This window comes from Saimiri boliviensis, chromosome 4 (assembly GCF_048565385.1).
Source record: "Saimiri boliviensis isolate mSaiBol1 chromosome 4, mSaiBol1.pri, whole genome shotgun sequence".
Classification (NCBI taxonomy): domain Eukaryota; kingdom Metazoa; phylum Chordata; class Mammalia; order Primates; family Cebidae; genus Saimiri; species Saimiri boliviensis.
The window spans coordinates 18,744,414-18,762,364 of NC_133452.1; the positions used below are offsets into that span (position 1 = coordinate 18,744,414).

At 43.4% G+C, this 17,951-nt stretch overlaps 1 protein-coding gene across 1 annotated transcript in view; it reads right to left on the reverse strand.

Moving 5' to 3' along the window:
• AKAP12 (A-kinase anchoring protein 12) overlaps nucleotides 1–17,951 on the reverse strand; it is a 115,869-nt gene that overhangs the window by 33,589 nt on the left and 64,329 nt on the right. The window contains exon 2 of the mRNA XM_003943559.4: nucleotides 16,795–16,942. Within this exon, the coding sequence (XP_003943608.3) occupies nucleotides 16,795–16,942 (148 nt within the window). The remainder of the gene's footprint in view (nucleotides 1–16,794; nucleotides 16,943–17,951) is intronic.

The following is a 17,951-nucleotide window of genomic DNA, read 5'->3' on the forward strand; positions in this document are numbered from 1 at the left end:
TGAGATCGCGCCATTGCACTCCAGCCTGGGCAACAGAGTGAGACTCCGTCTCAAAATGAAAGACAACAACATAAAGCTGATGTGCCTGATTTAAAAAATGGGGACAGGTGGCGGGGGCAGGGGATACCACAATAACAACGAATGGGGAAACTGGAACCCTTGTACATTGCTAGTGGGGAGGTAAAATGGTACAGCTGCTTTGGAAAATAGGCTGGTAGTTCCTCAAAATGCTAAACATAAATTTACTATATGACCCAGGAATTCTCCTAGACATATACCGAAGAGCAATGAAAATGTACACCCATACACATACACACATTTCCATCAATGTTCATTACAGCCTAGTATTCCTAGTAGCCAAAAGTGGAAGCAACCTAAACATCTATCAACTCATGCAGTGATAAATAAAATTTAGTTTATTTAATGGAAATGGGTTAGTAATAAAAAGAAGGTACTGAAACATGCTGTAACACAGATGAACATTGAAAAAGCTTTAAGTGAAAGAAGTCAGTTACCAAAGAGCATCCGTTGTTTATTTCCATTTATTTGAAATGTCTACGAGAGGCAAATCTATAGACATAAAGTGGTTAGTGGTTACCCAGGACTGGGGGTTTGGGCGGGAGAGGGAGTGACAGCTAACCAGGATGGAGTTTCTTTATGAGGTAATGAAAATGTCCCGGCTGGACATGGTGGCTCATGCCTATAATCCCAACACGTGGGAGGCCAAGGCAAGCAGATCACTTGAAGTCAGGAGATCGAGCCCAACCTGGCCAACACAGTGAAACCTCATCTCTACTAAAAATACAAAATTTAGCCGGGTGTGGTAGTACATTCCTGTAATCCCAGTTACTCGGGAGGCTGAGACATGAGAATTGCTGGAACCCAGGAGGCAAGGCTCCCTCTCAAAAAAAAAAAAAGAAGAAAGAGAGAAAGAAAAAAGAAAATGTCCCACAGTTGATTGTGCGTGCGTATGGTTATACAACTCTGTGAATATACCAAAACCCACTGAATTGTGTACTTTAAATGAGTCAACTGCATGGTATATGAAGTATAGCTCACAAAAGCGGATTTGTTTCTTTAAAAAAGAACTTTGTGCTGCTGGTTCTGAAGATTACAGGCAACCACTGGAGGCTTGAGGCAAGGGATGGTGGCACCGAGTCTGGCTGTGATTTAGAAAAGGCAACTGGCTGGGATGGTGGGGAGAAGAGGCTGACAGAACAAAACAGATGGACGCGGTGGTGACGAAGCTGAGGGCGGAGTCCAAAGTTATGGCGCCCATGAGATGAAGGATGCAACTCGACTCTGTGGGATCACCCGGATGGAATATGTCCATGAAATAAGAATGGTCTGGAACCCTGAAGAAGGGGAATCTGAAAAAGGACCCTGAGAATGGACAGGGATTGGGGCGATCAGGGAGAAAGTGGCAGCAGAAACCACATGGGGAGAGGATTAAAAAACGGAAGCAGCGGTCCACAGTGGGAGCACAAAGCAGTGACACAGGTTGGGCGAGGTGGCTCACACCTGTAATCCCGGCACTTTGGGAGGCCAAGATGGGAGGATTGCTTGAGGCTAGGAGTTCGAGATCAGCCCGGGCAACACAGCAAGACCCCATCTCTATAAAAAACAAAAAATAGAAACAAAGCAGTGACACAGGAAGAGAATGGGAGAGGCCTCGCAGCGGTCGGTCTGGAGGCAGGACCAGCGGACAGATGGCTGCAATAAAGCGGGCTACTTTCCTCTTCTTTCCTGAAAGGGAGGGGATGGGGACCATGACACCAGAATTCAAACCAGTATTAGGCTCTTCGACTTCCTCCAAGGATGCTTAGGTATTTAACCCAAATATGGGTGTCCAGAATGGAAAATCGACTTGCACACCAAATTCAACCTTCCCTGGTCTCCTCTCCTCTCCTCTCATTTTCTCTTCAACCTGGCATTACCCTTGGAGGAAAATCAGCCAAAAACCAGTAGGGTCTCTTTTCTTCTTGCTGGAAAAGTACAGATGAAATAGAAGGGAGAATCTATGCTATTGCTATTCCTTTAAATGGACTTTGAGAGCGTGTTTGGAGTTCTAACAGGGTAGCGCAGCTACGTGTATACCCTTGACTGAAGACCGGTCCTCCCCTATCCGGGATGGTTGTCCTCCTCGACCAAGTGCACAGCTTCAGGAGGGACGTCCGTGGAGCAGTGAGGGAGGAGGGGGGCGCCCACCTAGCCAGCCAGATGAGCCAAATCAACCCTGGCGGTCAGTGGGGTGACAGATGTTGCAGCCAGATTGCCCCCACCTCCTATCATTCCTTAAAATGCTCCAAGGTAATTTAAAGTTGAGTAAACTATAGCTCCCAACTGGGTAACTGTAAAAGAGAAAATAGATGTGGCCGAGTGTGTTGGCTCACACCTGTAATTCCAACACTTTGAAAGGCTGAGGCCAGGTGGATCACCTGAGGTCAGGAGTTTGAGACCAGCCTGACTACCATGGTGAAACCCCATCTGTCCTAAAAATACAACATATTAGCTGGGCGAGGTGGCACACGCCTGTAATCCCCACTACTCCAGAGGCTGAGGCAGGAGATCGCTTGAACCCGGGAGGTGGAGGCTGCAGTGAACCAAAATCGTGGTATTGCACTCCAGCCTGGGCAACAAGAGTGAAACTCTGTCTCAAAGAAAAAAAAAAAGAGGAGACATATCTATCTAGATATCTGTATCGGTAACTAGATATCTATCTATATCTAGATAATGGGTTTAGATAGGTAGATAGGGATCCATCCATGTCTATCTGTACATTCTCTGACTCTACATGACACTGGCAGGCTATCTATAGGATGGGCAGGCTCTCCTGCACTCAGCATATTCTCAGTCTCTGCTGAGTTCAGTGCACATAGATAAATATCAGCTAATTGAATTTTATGGCCCAGTTGAATTGGACATGTTTGTATAGACATGGTTATTTCTATTCAAAATCCAAGATAAACACTCTGAAGAATAGTTTCTCAAAGGAATTGTTATGATACAACAGAAACACTAAAGGAGAATTTTAAAATTACTTAAAAAGCAGGGGAAAATAAACATTAAAAACTCAAATAACAAAAGTGATGTAGAATAAATATTATTTCTCTCCTTACTGAGTCCACATATATTTATTGGACTCAATAAGGCAATACCAGGATTAGGTAAATTGCCTTTACCTAGGCAATACCATATGAAAGGTATAGATTTATGTGTAAGTATGTTTACTGTTTAGAATGTATAACATTTAAAGTATCTAAGTGTTCTAACAGCAAGGAAATAGAAACCTGTCTTTTCAGTGGAATTTATGGCAAAAACGACATGTTTGAAGCAGTTAAAAGGACAAAGAGGGAAATGGGAGAAAAAATTTCCCAGAAATGATGTACACGAGCTTTTCTTTTCTATTCTTCAAGATGAGGTCTCTCACTCTGTCACTCAGGTCGGAGTGTCAATGGTGAGACTCACTGCAACCTCAGCCTCCTGTGAAGAGATCCTCCTGCCTCAGTCTCTGGAGTAGCTGAGACGACAGGCATGCACCACACCTAGATAGTTTCTTTATTTTCATTTTTTTGTAAGAGACGGGGTCTTGCTGTGTTACCCAGGCTAGTCCCAAACTCCTGGGCTCAAGTGATCCTCCCACCTTGGCCTCCCACAGCACTAGAATTACAGGCATGAGCCACTGCACCCGGCCAAGGGCATGAGTTTCTAGCCTGAAAGAGCTCATAAGAACCCAGCAAACTGAATGGAAATGGATTCACATGGAGAGTCCTCATTACAAGATATGCAGAAGACTGAAGACCAAAAGGAGTCCATGAGCTACACAAGGAATGAAGAATCAAAACAGCATCAGATTCCAACGGCAAGACATCTATCAAGGTGACACCAACAGAGAATCCTAAGGTATTTGAACACATTCAATAGAAATGGACTCAATGAGGGGAATATTTAGGACCAAGATTTTGACAAGCGTGAGGAAGACATCACACCTTTTGTTCCCTGTCCTCGTCCATTTAGGCTGCTATAAAAGCACCATATAAACATATAAACCCATGGCTTGTAAACAACAGGCACTTTTATTTCCCACAATCTGAAAGTCAGAGATCAGGAGGCCAGTGTGGTTGGGATCTGGTAATCCTGGATTCTTCTGGACTGCAGACTGCTCCCTGTAACCTCACATAGCGAAAGGGAAGTGGCACCTTTCATAAGGATATCTAAGTAGCTCCAAAAGGCTCCATCTCCAGATACCATCACCTTGGGGTTAGGATTTCAACATGTAAATCTGGGGAGATACAAACCTTCAGTCCATAATGCTGAGCTTATACAATGAGGCCACAGGGCTTATGGCTAAGATTGGCAGGCGGCGGCTTGGGAGCGGATCCTGGCTCTGCTACCAGACTATTTGGTTGGACACTATCAGTCTGCCACTTCATTTACAGATAACAGTTATTTGGAAAGCAGGAATTCTCTTGCTCTAATCTCTGGCTACTGCATTGTGTAAGGCTGTATGCTAATCATCCTGTTGAGGGAAGTACCGGAAGGGTGACTGATTATTCCAGTGTTAGAAAACCATGTCAACATATATTGATGTTTTCTTCATTTCATTTGACTTTAGCTCATTTTGCATCATCCTTGAGATAAGGGACTCCCTTATGCCACCAGTCACATACCTCTCTATCTATTGCTCACGTCCTCCAGTCAATTCTTTCAGTATATAATATTTGGTTTAAAGCAAATGAAGCTGTTCCCACGTTTTAAAGACTCCGAGAAATACGCTGTTCTTAAAACTGGGGATACTGAAATTGAAACCCAGTGATCTTTGGCAAGCTTCCATCAAGCACATTCCTATCTGAAATATATATAAGCCCTGGCGTTTTTCTTTTAATGTGAGACAGGTTATTTTCTCGGGAGATGTTTTGCCTAGAGAAGAAAAGATTAAAGGAAAGACATGATAAATGTTTTCAAATACTTAGTGGGCTGCCATGTGGAAAAAGGAGGTGAGTTTATTCTGTGTACTTCCAGAAGGCAGCCCTGGGAACAGAGAAGAGCAGTTGAAGGGAGGCATATTTGAACTCCAGGGGAATAAATGGCTTCCTTTTATGGAGAAAATGCCGCAAACCTTCAAGTGGTTAAGAAGAGCCTCCTGTGCGGGGTGGGCTCCTCGTTCAGAGAACCTCCAAGCTCTTTTCTATAAAGGCTTATCTGGTCCCAAATCTGACTTTCCAGTCAGTCCATCATGAAGATGGTGTCATGAGCTGAACTGTGTCCCCCACAAAATTCACACCTGAAGTCCTAAACCCCAGTATTTCAGAAAGTTATTGCATTTGGAGACAGGGCCTTTAAGGAAGTGATTAGGTTAAAATGAGGTTATTATCCTGGGCCTTAATCAGAACAGGAGTCCTGGCTGGGTGTGGTGGCTCACATCTGCAATCCCAGCACTTTGGGAAGCCAAGGTGGGGTGATGACTTGAGGTCAGGAGTTCAAAACCATCCTGGCCAACATGGTGAAGAGTAGAGTCCCATCTATACTCAAAATACAAAAATTAGCCCGGTATAGTGGTGCACACCTATAATCCTAGCTACTCGGGAGGCTGAGGCAGGAGAATCACTTGAAACCAGGAGGTGGATGTTGCAGTGGGCAGAGATTGTGCCACTGCACTCCAGCCTGGGCAACAGAGCAAGACGGTGTTTCAAAAAAAAAAAAAAAGAATAGATATCCTTATAAGAGGAAATTTGGACACACCAAGAGACACCAGGAATGTGCACATGCTTGGTGGAAAGACCATGTGAGAGAAGCCTGAGGAGGAATCACACCGGCGACACCAAGATCTCGGAACTCCATCCTCCAGAACTGTGAAAAAATAAATTTCTGTTGTTTAAACCACCCAGTCGAGGATTTTGACATGACAACCCTAGCAAATTAATACAGTGAGTTAATGACCTTGTGCTTGGGGTTGGTCTAAAAAGTGCATGTCCATGTTAAGATGCATGAAAGCAACCAGTTCACTCCTTCAATTAATGAGATCTGGCACATATCACTTTTCATCTGAATGACTAACGCATGCACTGGTTAATACTAGAGGTCACAGGAAAACTACCCGGTACACTTGAACTACAGAGCAATTTGAAAACAATTCAAAGCATGGTACGCAGGAATAAATCTTTTTTTTTTTTTTTTTTTGACGGAGTTTCGCTCTTATTACCCACGCTGGAGTGCAATGACGAGATCTCGGCTCACCGCAACCTCCATCTCCTGAGTTCAGGCAATTCTGCCTCAGCCTCCTGAGTAGCTGGGATTACAGACACGCACCACCATGCGCAACTACAACAAATCTTGATGAACAAGCTAAACACTTGCTGGATTTTAAGCCCAGAGAATATGTCTTCAGATGTTATCGAAGCATCCTTTTCTATATGATATGGTTTGGCTGTGTCCCCACCCAAATCTCATCTTGAATTGTAGTTCCCATAATCTCCATGTTTCCTGGGGGAACTCAGTGGGAGGAAATTTAATCATGAGGGCAGTTACCCTCAACATTGTTCTCATGATAGTGAGTGAGTTCTCATGAGATCTGAGATCTCCCTTTTGCTTGCCACTTCTCCTTCCTGCTCCCATGTGAAGAAGGATGTGTTTGCTTCTCCTTCTGCCATGATTGTTAAGCTTCCTGAGGCCTCCCCAGCTCTGCAGAACTATGAGTCAATTAAATCTCTTTCCTTTATAAACTACCCAGTCTTGGGCAGTTCTTTACAGCAGTGTGAGAATGAGCCAATACACTATAAAATAGGGGCATTGTCTTCTAGACTATATCACTGCCTTAACCATCAAGAAGTTACTATAAATTAGGTGACACTGAAACTCTTTTATTCTCAAGGTGAGTCAGTCCTTGAGAAAATAACTAAAAGATTTTCATTCCATAAATAAAACAGCTACTACAGTCTGAATGTTTGTGTCCCTCCCGACAAAAAATTTCCTATGTTGAAACCTAATCACCAGAGTGACGGCATTAGAGGGTGGGGCCTTTGGGAGGTGATCAGCCCTGGGTTGGAGCTCCCATGAATGGGATTAGTGCTCTCTTAAAACAGGCTTAAGGGAGTTTATTTGTCTGCTCTGTCCTTCTGCCACATGAGGACACACAGACAGCACCATCCAGAGAAAAGGGGCCCTCAGGAGACTATGATTCTGCTGGTACCTTGATCTGGGACTTCCCATCTCCAGAACTGTAAGAAATAAATTTCTGTTGCTTATAACTTACCCAGTCTCAGGTATTTTGTTACAGCAGCCTGAACGAACTAGCACAACAGCTAAAATAACTGCATGTTTGCATTAGTGGCTTAGTTACAATCAGAGAGCCACTCCTTGTTGACCACCTCAGTCCCTTCAAGGAAAAGGGCTTAAATGTTTTTTTTGTTTGTTTGTCTGTTTGTTTTCCTGAGACAGAATCTCGCTCTGTTGCCCAGGCTGGAGTGCAATGGTGTGATCTTGGCTCACTGCAACCTTCGCCTTCCAAGTTCAAGTGATTCTCCTGCTTCAGTCTCCCAATAGCTGGGACTACAGGTGCGTGCTATGATGCCCAACTCAATTTTGTATTTTTAGCAGAGACGGAGTTTCACTATGTTGGCCAGGCTGGTCTCAAACTCCTGACCTCATGATCCACCCACCACGACCTCCCAAAGTTCTGGGAATACAGGTGTGAGCCACCACGCCCAGAAGAAAAGGGCCTAAATTTCAGACTTACTTGGGCAAGCCTACAGGCAGACTTGCCTGGCTTCTTCTCAATGGGCCAGAACACGGACCCAATTTGAAAGTGGACTTGAGTGGCCTCTGAACTATAGAGATTTATAGGTAACATCGCCAAGGCTGACTGAAAGTCTTTAGGGCAAGCAGTTATGGCATTTATCAACTTCTTTCCCCATCCCTGGCTATAACCAATCCCTATTACATAGTCCTGACCACCGGTCATTCAGCAGAACACGTAAGGGAGGATGTGAGGATGCTGCTTGGTGGCCACATTTGTGAAGGTATCTATCTTTTTCTTTGACACCAAGAGGATTTTGTTTCAAGATATTCTTGAATAGAATTCTCTCCTTGAACTTTTTGTTCAAGTATATTAAAACTTCAAATCTAGAATGGCTTTTAAGATCAAATTAGAGGCGGGGTGCAGTGGCTCACGCCTGTAATCCCAGCACTTTGGGAGGCTGAAGTGGGTGGATCACTTGAGGTCAGGAGTTCAAGACCAGCCACGGCCAACATGGCAAAACCCCATCTCTACTAAAATACAAAAATTTAGCCATATGTGGTGGTGTGTGCCTGTAGTTCCAGCTACTCAGGAGGCTGAGGCATGAGCATTGCTTGAACTCAAGAGGCAGAGGTTGCAGTCAGCTGAGATTGCGCCACTGTACTCCAGCCTGGTTGACAGAGTGAAAGATTAGAAAAAAAAAAACAAACCATAAAAGTATTTTTATAAAAAGGCAGAATGGAATTACCAAGTGGATTGCTGCCTGCCTAAGGTTGCTTGGGTATGTTTACTCGCTAATCCACTATTTTATTTTTAGTGCCCATATAACTAGCAATATTGATATTAGCCACAGAATTTTGGAGATGGGTAGGGATGCTCATTATAGATGAAAACTGACTTGCAATGAGATAAAGAGATGTATTTAAATCAAGGTCATGCAGAAAATAGTAATTAAAGCAGTCTTAGCTGTGTCTAGCCCCCTAAAATTAATTGATTTATGAAGGGGAAGAGGGATGAACAGAAGTCTTACTGTCCTTCTTCCCCGCCCCTTTTGTCAGATCAGAAGGAAAAAGAAAAGTTCACTGCACTGTCAGACTTGAATACAGTTCAGAGGAAAAGATCTTGACTGCTGACTACAGAAAAATAAATCTGTGTTTCTTTAAGGACGAAGGCAGTGAAATATTTGTACCAGAAATTTGTCAATGACAAAAATAATTTCAGAGCAACCTCGCTAAACAAAAATTGCTGCGGAGCAGGAGAATGAATTAAAACCAGTTCCCAGAAATTGCATACCGTATCCTTTTACCTAAGTTCAAGGCCTGTTTTGTGTGTGTTCCCTCCAGTCTTCAAAACATGACAAAACAGGATACAGCTTGAGAAAATGTCATGCAATAATACTGTATTTGAAATACCAAAGTGTGTGCGAGGGGACCCCTCTCTTTGTCTATTGGGCAATTGTGTTTGATAGCGTTACTAGGAATCTGCATTTAATCACATGCAGGTCAGGGTCTGATTTCATGTTTCCAGGCAACACCTGGCTGACCAACAGCAAGCACCTGTGAGAACCCAGCATGGTGCAGTCCTGAAAAGGACCTGGCTTTGTCAGTGCTGATGCAACAAAGGAAAGAGAGCTTTGGATAAAAGGTACAAAGCTGCAGTATTCAACTACAAAGGAAATGAACTGATACAGAGTTAAAGCCAACAGATCCTCCTCACCTCATTGATTATAAGTGGAATACTGTGAACTCCAAATGAAAATGTGTCTTCATTTATCCAAATATTTGCTGAGCACTTCCTCTGTTCCAGCTACTGGTCCGCTCAGAGGATTCAACACTGAACAAAACAGCCCCCTGCACCCTATCTCCTGCCATGGACCACCCTCTGAATCCCCATCTCAAGAAATTTCTGCCCTCAAGATTCTTATGTTTTATTTTATATTTTGAGACAGGATCTCAATCTGTTGCCCAGGCTGGTACAGTGGTGTAATCACGGCTCACTGCAGCCTCAAACTCCTGGGCTCAAGTCGAGTGATCCTCCCACCTTAGCCTCTCAAGTAGCTGGGAATACAGGCACCCACCACCACATCCAGCTAATTTTTTAAATTTTTGTGAGACAGGGGTCTCACTATGTCTCTCAGGCTGGTCTCAAATTCCTGGGCTCAAGTGATCCACCTTCCTGGGCCTCCCAAAGCTCTGGGATTATAGTTGTAAGCCACCGCACCTGGGCTTGATTCTTACATTTTAGCAGAAGTGAGGGTGACAGACAGATGTCGAATGCCAGATGTGAACAGCTGGTGTGGAGAAAAGTAAAGGAGGACAGGAGGGCTGCAATGTGGTAACAGGTGCATCTAACAGGGTACCAATTCTGTCACAATTCGAAAATGGAAATAGAAAAGAATCAACTCATAAAAATAGTCCTTCTGGGCAGAGAAAGCAGCCTCTTGCAGAAAAACAGGAATGGGGTTGGGGGGGTCATCTTTAAAGAAGCTCAGAGCAGGTCTTAGGGTGCCTGCTCTGCAGATAAAGTTATTAAATGTTCAAAGCAAAGAAGAAAAACTTTTAACTCCAGAAGGGATTTTCTGTAAGGTAACAAGATCTGTAGGGAGGGCTGGGATTACCTGGCGGTAACCTTTCAGCCTTTCTGCTTCCCGGAGGAACTGTGCACCAGGAGCTGGTGGGTTCAAATGGCAAATTAAATAAAAGCAGACCGTGACAGCAAGCACCATTAGAAAAATGAAATTCTCCATAGTGTTGTATTTGTTACTATATCTAGGGGAAAATACTCAGATGTAGAAAAGTAGAACCCTGTAAAATGTTAAGAAATACACCCTTTTAAAAACTTCTGCTTTAAGCAACAATGTTTTGGGGGTTTTTGTTTTTTATTTTTCCCCCAGCGGGGGGGCGGGGGGTGTGATCACAGCTGGTGTCACAGTGGTGGTCCACGTGTGCGTACCAGGAGCCCAGAAGCCGCCACTAGACCACTCTCGGATTAGTGTAACAAGGCCTGGTTCATCTGGTCACTGGCTGACAGTTTTAAGGCAGCTGGCCCCAGAGTGGCAAATGCCAAGGGCAGAGCACCCAGCTGCTTCCTGCTCCGTTGCTGCTGGTGTAAATATCTTCAACTCTGGGTATGCAAACAGCGTGAAGCCTCTGTGAACAAAAAATATTTAAGGCCGGCCTTGGTGGCTCACGCCTGTAATCCCAACACTTTGGGAGGCCGACGTGGGAAGAAGCTTGAAGCCAAGAGTTTGATACCAGGTCTGGACAACATGGCAAGAACCTGTTTCTACAAAAACATTTTTAAAACTTATCTGGTGCAGTGGCACGTGCCTGTAGTCTTAGCTACTGGGAAGGCCGAGGCAGGAGGATCACATGTGCCCAGAAGTTTGAGGCTGCATTAAATCATGATTGCACCGCTGCACTCCAGCCTGGACGATACAGGAAGACCCTCTTTAAAAAAAAATTCTAAAGCTAAGGAAAAGACTGCCATTGTTTGTTTGCTCACAGAAACAAATGTGACCTGTGAAGGATGGAAAAAAGACGGTTTTCACATGCTTTAAAATGTTTGCTGTATGTATTCTGCAGAGAGGCAAAACTCAAAAAGAAAACAAGTAGCTGCCTGGTAAGTGATTAATTCAAATATGTGAAGACCTGAGATAATCACTGGATTACCTGCATATGACAATGAGTTCTGCAGACACTTTATTTCAAAATCAAATATGCCATTATCAAATTTAATAAGGTATTGTTTTTTGAGTCATTGATTTTCCTCAACCGTTTGGAAAAAAAAATCATCTGCCTAACAGATACTAAGATTGAATTTCGCATTTAAATTTCAAAGTTTTTCTAATTTGCAAAAGTTAAAAAATAAAAATAAAAATAAAATAGAGATAGGGTTTCACCATGTGGCTCAGGCTGACCTTGAAATCCTGGATTTAAGTGATCTGCCTGCCTTCCAAAGTGCTATGATTACAGGTGTAAGCCACCGCGCCCAGCCTTCCAAAGTTTTAAATCTAAAATGGGCCTCAGTCCAAGATACAATTTAAAAATCATTCTTGTTTGTTTGTTTGAGACAGAAACTGCCTCTTCTGCTTCCTGAGTTCAAGTGATTCTCCTGCCTCAGCCTCTTGAACAGCTGGGATTACAGGCATCCACCACTGGGCTCAGCTAATTTTTTTGTATTTTTAGAAGAGACAAAGTTTTACTATGTCGGCCAGGCTGGTCTTGAACTCCTGAACTCAGGTGATACACCTGCCTCAGCCTCCCAAAGTGCTGGAATTACAGGCGTGAGCCAACACGCCCGGCTTCTTCTTTGGGTTTTTAACAAAGAGAAAAGCATACAAGCCATGGACTATAAAACGATTGATAATTTGGGGTAGGGAAAGGGAGCTTTTCTTTTTTCTTTTTTTCATCTTTTCAGCAGGGGAATTAATATACATTTATTATATATGTATAATATAGATGCACATATAATAAATGTATATTAATTTATTGTATATGTATAACATATATGCATATATTTATTATACGTGCATATATAATACACATAATAAATATATACATAATATGTATTTATTATATATGTATAATATATGCATAATGTATATATGTATGATACATATGTATATTATACATATATAATAAATTAATATACATATTATATGTGTATAATATATATGCATATGTAATGAATGTATATTAATTGCCCAAAACTAATGGCACCTGTGCAGCCTCTGTGAATGTTGGGGGATGCACAGCAGGACAGAACTTTTGAGTTAGGGAGAGGAAACCCAGCTGCATTTCTATATAAGCAGTTTGTATAAACTAAAAATCCCGAAGCTCAGAAGACAGGGACTGTTTTCTGAGGTTAAAGTAATTAGTTGTGTTTATTTTTTATGATAAAGAAATGTTTGTGTTCATGCCTCAGTGTGTATGCACTTATAGAAGGCCACCAAATGACATAAGCCCCTTCCCAAAACTACATGTATCAGACCCTGCTGTACAGTTGAGACAATATTTAGTACACGGTTGCTTCTTTCTAGCATTTAAGAAAGTTTACAAAGAAACAGAAATCCTTTTTCATTAAAGGACGAAGGTTGGTTCTGAATTACCAGTATTTCCAGTTTTAGAAAGAGCAAGTAAGTCAAGATAGGGAAAATATTTTCACCTCTGGCTTTGTCTAAATATTGTCTGCCACTGTACATTAAAAACCTGCTGGCAGGAATGCCCCTTGTTCATTATTTTCTCCCAACAGTTGATCTTGCTATTTTATCTACAGCAGGACCAAATTCCACTGGGGTCCGATCCTCCCAGAGACCAAGATGGGCCAGTCCTCTTCTTATTTAAGTGGACAGTGGTAGAAACAAAGGTGTTCCAAATCCTACAGTACAGTGTTACATACCAAATTATGACTTTGTCTATACTACAGCAAACTGTCATGTAGAATTCTGATTTCTGGAAACAACCATAAAACCGAATCATGAGCAGCCGGGCAGGTGGCTCATGCCTGTAATCCCAGCACTTTGGGAGGCTGAGGCAGGTGGATCACCTGAGGTCAGGAGTTCGAGACCAGCCTGGCCAACATGGTGAAACCTCTTCTCTACTAACACTACAAAAATTAGTCGGGCGTGGTGGTGGGTGTCTGTAATTCCAGCTACTCTGGAGGCTGAGGCAGGAAAATCACTTGAACTTGGGAGGCAGAGGTTGCAGTGAGCTGAGATCGAGCCACTGCACTCCAGCCTGGGTGACAGAGTGAGACTCTGTCTCAAAACAAAACAAAACAAAACAAAACAAAACAAAAACTTAACCATGAGCTATCACTATGTCAAAAGCAAGGAAAAATGCTGTATAATTTAACATGAAGATTCTGTATTTACATTGCCAGATATTAATTATCATCTGCTAGGCAGAAAAAACAGAGGAAAAAAACAAACAAACAAACAAACAAAAAAAAACGAGTATGCCAGGGACTGGCACAGAGACCCTGATAAATGAAGAGAATAGTGGTTGAAACTAAAATAGCAAAAGCTCACCCGAAAAGTAAGGCCTCCAGAAACGCTTCTGGTGGCGAGCCTTTGCAGTCCTGGGCTATGGTATGGAGGAACATCTAGCTCTTTTGTCCTAGAAGACAAGCCCTTTTCAAGATCTTGGGAAGGACAAGGTATATTAATTGGCTGGTCATGGTGGCTCATGCCTGTAATCCCAGTACTTTGGAAGCCCGAGGCTGGTGGATCACTTGAGGTCAGCAGTTCAAGACCAGCCTGGCCAACACAGTGAAATCTTGTCTCTACTAAAAATACAAAAATTACCCAGGCATGATGGCGGGCACCTATAATCCCAGCTACTCAGGAGTCTGAGGCAGGAGAATCCCTTGAACCTGGGAGGCAGAGGTTGCAGAGAGCCAAAATCATGCCACTGCACTCTAGCCTGGATGATAGAGCAAGACCGTGTCTCAAAATAAACAAACAACAACAAAAAATGTATATTAATTACCACTCTTCTGCAGCTGGGCGTGATGGCTCACACCTGTAATCTCAACACTTTGGGAGACTGAGGCAGGCAGATCACTTGAGGTTGGGCGTTTGAAACCAGCCTGGCCAACATGGTGAAACCCTGTCTCTCCTAAAAATACACAGATTAGCCAGGTATGGGGGCGTTGGTGAGCTACTCAGGAGGGTGAGGCAGGAGAATCACTTGAGCTTGGTGGGTGGAGGTTGCAGAGAGCTGAGCTGAGCCAGTGCACTCCAGCCCGGGTGACAGAGTGAGAATTCATCTCATTAAATAAATAAATGATCCCCACTCTTCCTGCATGAGGGATTTGATATTTGCTCAGATCTCCGAGGCCATGGTCAGAAGCCTGGGTCAGCTCAGAGAGACGATGGAATAGTCAGAGGGGTGAGACTGAATCACTCACTGTGAAAATCAGTGTTTACCCACGTGGCTGAAATGTAAGAGAAATCACCTCTGGACTAAGGGAAGATAATCTTAAAACCGCCACTAAACATGCCACAGATTAAAGAAAAATTTCCATGCTATTTGGGATTCTATTAAAAAAAAAAAAAAAAAGGATGTCCCTGCCCCAACCCTCCCTCCTTTTATCCATCTCAAACAAGAAGCCTCTGGTACTCCCTTGGTGGCAGAGTTCATTGATCACACATTGTCCACTAAATACTTTCTTAACTACACTCTGCTTTCAGGGCCCTGTTATCTGGCCCTTTTTCCCTTCTGGGCTTTCATTACGCATCCTTCAACAACAACGCTTTGCTGGGGCTGGGCTGTTCCAACACACCAGCCTCCGACCCTGCCCCACACAGTCAGAGCACAGTGGTTCAGCGGTTTTGGAATCTGCTGATCTGGATCTGCATCCTGGGAACAATATTACTTACTTTATAGGGTTGCTGTAACTATTAAAGGTGATAACGCACAAAAGGCACCTCTCTGGGCCCTATAATAAAAGCACATAAAGTGTTGGCTGTTGTGATTCTCCTCACTTTTGCTGGCATTCCTTGTTTTGACCCAACTAAATCCAGCCTCCCCCTAATCTCCCCTCTGACCTCAAGCGACTGTTCCACTTGAGCCCTACAACGCTCATTCCTTGAACAATTCATCTGGTAATCATCAAAGTGCCTTGTCTTAACCTTACGGACTTGGCCATAGTAAGCTCACATGTGGCTGGTGCTTGACTTGATTCAAAAGTTAACAGGGGAAGGACAAAGCACTGGGTTTGGGAATTTGAGCTGGGTCCATTCCAATCATTTGGGTGAAAATTATTTGAAACTCTCACACTAGGTCATGCAAATACTCCGTCTGTGAGACTGTGTATATTTCTAACTTTATATTGTGCCTGTGGTGCTATATACAGATAAGTATTCCCACCAACTTCAAAAGCAGCTCCCTGCTTGAAGCAGCTCTGTGGGGGAATCAAACAAGAAGAAAAACAGGTTCCACATGTTTGAAGAATCTCATCTAAGTGAGGCGATGTTGAATCTCCTGTGAAAGGACTTTTCCCTTCATTTGTCTCTCGTATTCATATTACACGAATCAATTGACTGCATGCCGAATCATCATTTTACAGATCTTTGATAGTGGTTATTAGTTATCCCTTAACTTATGATTAAATGGAACAATGAACTAAGAGTAGACAAAGGTCCTTCTTCAACCTGCGGCCTTTCACTTTTCACAAGAGACTTACTGGTCCACATGAGCTCAATTCTGACCTCCAGATATGGTTCCCCACCCACCCACCATACGGGTAAAAATCAAATTCCAATACTGTGTCCAAACAATCACTCTTCAATAACCATGCCTCAAAGATCTCTAGGCTCAAGAGCTATAAAACATGCAGCACATCACTGGGTGCGGTGGCTCATGCCTGTGATCCCAGCACTTTGGGAGGCCAAGGAGGGTGGATCGCCTGAGGTCAGGAGTTCGAGACCAGCCTGACCAACAGGGAGAAATCCCATCTCTATTGAAAACACAAAATTAGCTGAGCGTGGTGGCACATGCCTGTAATCCCAGCTACTCGGGAGGCTGAAGCAGGAGAAGTGCTTGAACCCAGGAGGCAGAGGGTGCAGTGAGCTGAGATTGTGCCATTGTACTCCAGCCTGGGCAACAAGAGTGAAGCTCCATCTCAAAAAAAAGAAAAAAAAGCAGCACATCATAGTTTAAACAAAGAGGAGTATGTACCTGGCAATGCACCTATCAGAAAAATTTGTGCAAGTATAGCAGGCTCCTCTCTAGAGGGAGAGATATTGATTCTTTTAAATATACTGTTAACTTTTGCGTTTCCAACAAGAATTCACATTCAACGCCAGAGAAGTAGTTAGGACAAAGCAACAATAATTTAAAAAGCATCAAGTTCCAGATAAGAAAGAGGAAACATAACTTCAAGGTCTAAGTATAGGGGCTATCCAAGTGTTCAGACAAATACTTCCTTTTGTAACCAGGTGATTGTTTGTACTATTAACATCAATCCACCACCAGGCGGTATATGACAGAGTGTTTTCTGCTGAGTCTGCTGCAAGTGCTGTCTGCCCTCCAGTGCCTGGAGGGGCGGCTTACCATCTGTGGCAATGACTTCCTCCTCCTGGCCATTTAGGGCTCCTTCCTGACCTCCTTCTTGACTCTTCAGGGCTCCCTCCTGGAGGCTGAGCTCGTCTTGCTCAGCTAGGCCATTGATGGTGGACAGTTGCCCATTCTTCTGTAGGAGCTACGGGAAAGGCAAAGCCATAGAAACTTAATTTAGGTCCTCAAGACCAAGTCAGAAACAAGACATTAACTTCCAGAATATAAATCAGTGAAAGAAGAAATACAGAGAGAAGGAAGTTCAAAAACAATGAAGAGTTCGGCCTTACATTTGTCTGAAAGATCCAGCTACCTTACAGGCAACTAGGGAGGGCCTTGTATCTGTGTACCTGTGGCCACCAGCCATCATCCACCCATTAATTCACAAATTGGAACGCCAGATACATACATTCACCCTTCCAGGCCTATTTCAGACATAACCATGAATAAGTCAGATGTGTTGCCCACAGCTTTGAGCTTACAAAGTACTACGGAAGGGAGACTTAAAAACTCTTTTTACTTTAAAATGATGAATAATGGGTTGGATGTGGTGGCTCACGAGGTCAGGAGATCGAGACCACCCTGACTAACACGGTGAAACCCCATCTCTATCAAAAACACAAAAAAATTAGCTGGGCCTGGTGGCGAGCGCCTGTAGTCCTAACTACTCAGGAGGCTGAGGCAGAAGAATTGCTTGAACCCGGAAGTGGAGGTTGCACTGAGCTGGGATCACATCACTGCACTCCAGCCTGAGTGATAGATTGAAACTCTGTCTCAAAAATAAATAAATAAATATTTAAAAAATAAAACAATGAGTAATATTTCCTTGTGATTAGATGCAGGTTAAGCATAACTGACTGGACAAATCAGAAGGCAGACTTTTAAACAAATAATTACTAAAATGCAGCTGTGGAAGCAGTTATGAAGCAGGCATACATAGAACAAATGACAATAAACACAGCCCTTAAGAATGAATCAAGGAGGTTGAAAAAAAAACAACAACAAAATCCAGCCTTAACCAAGGTTGGGGGTGTCCAGGACTTCTCTGAGGAAGAAGCTGAGACCTCACTTCCACAGGCAAGGGCTGTGTGAGAAAAGGATAAAGGGGTGCAGGGAAGGGAGGCCCCTTGGTGGAAAGGCCAGTGCGCCCAGAG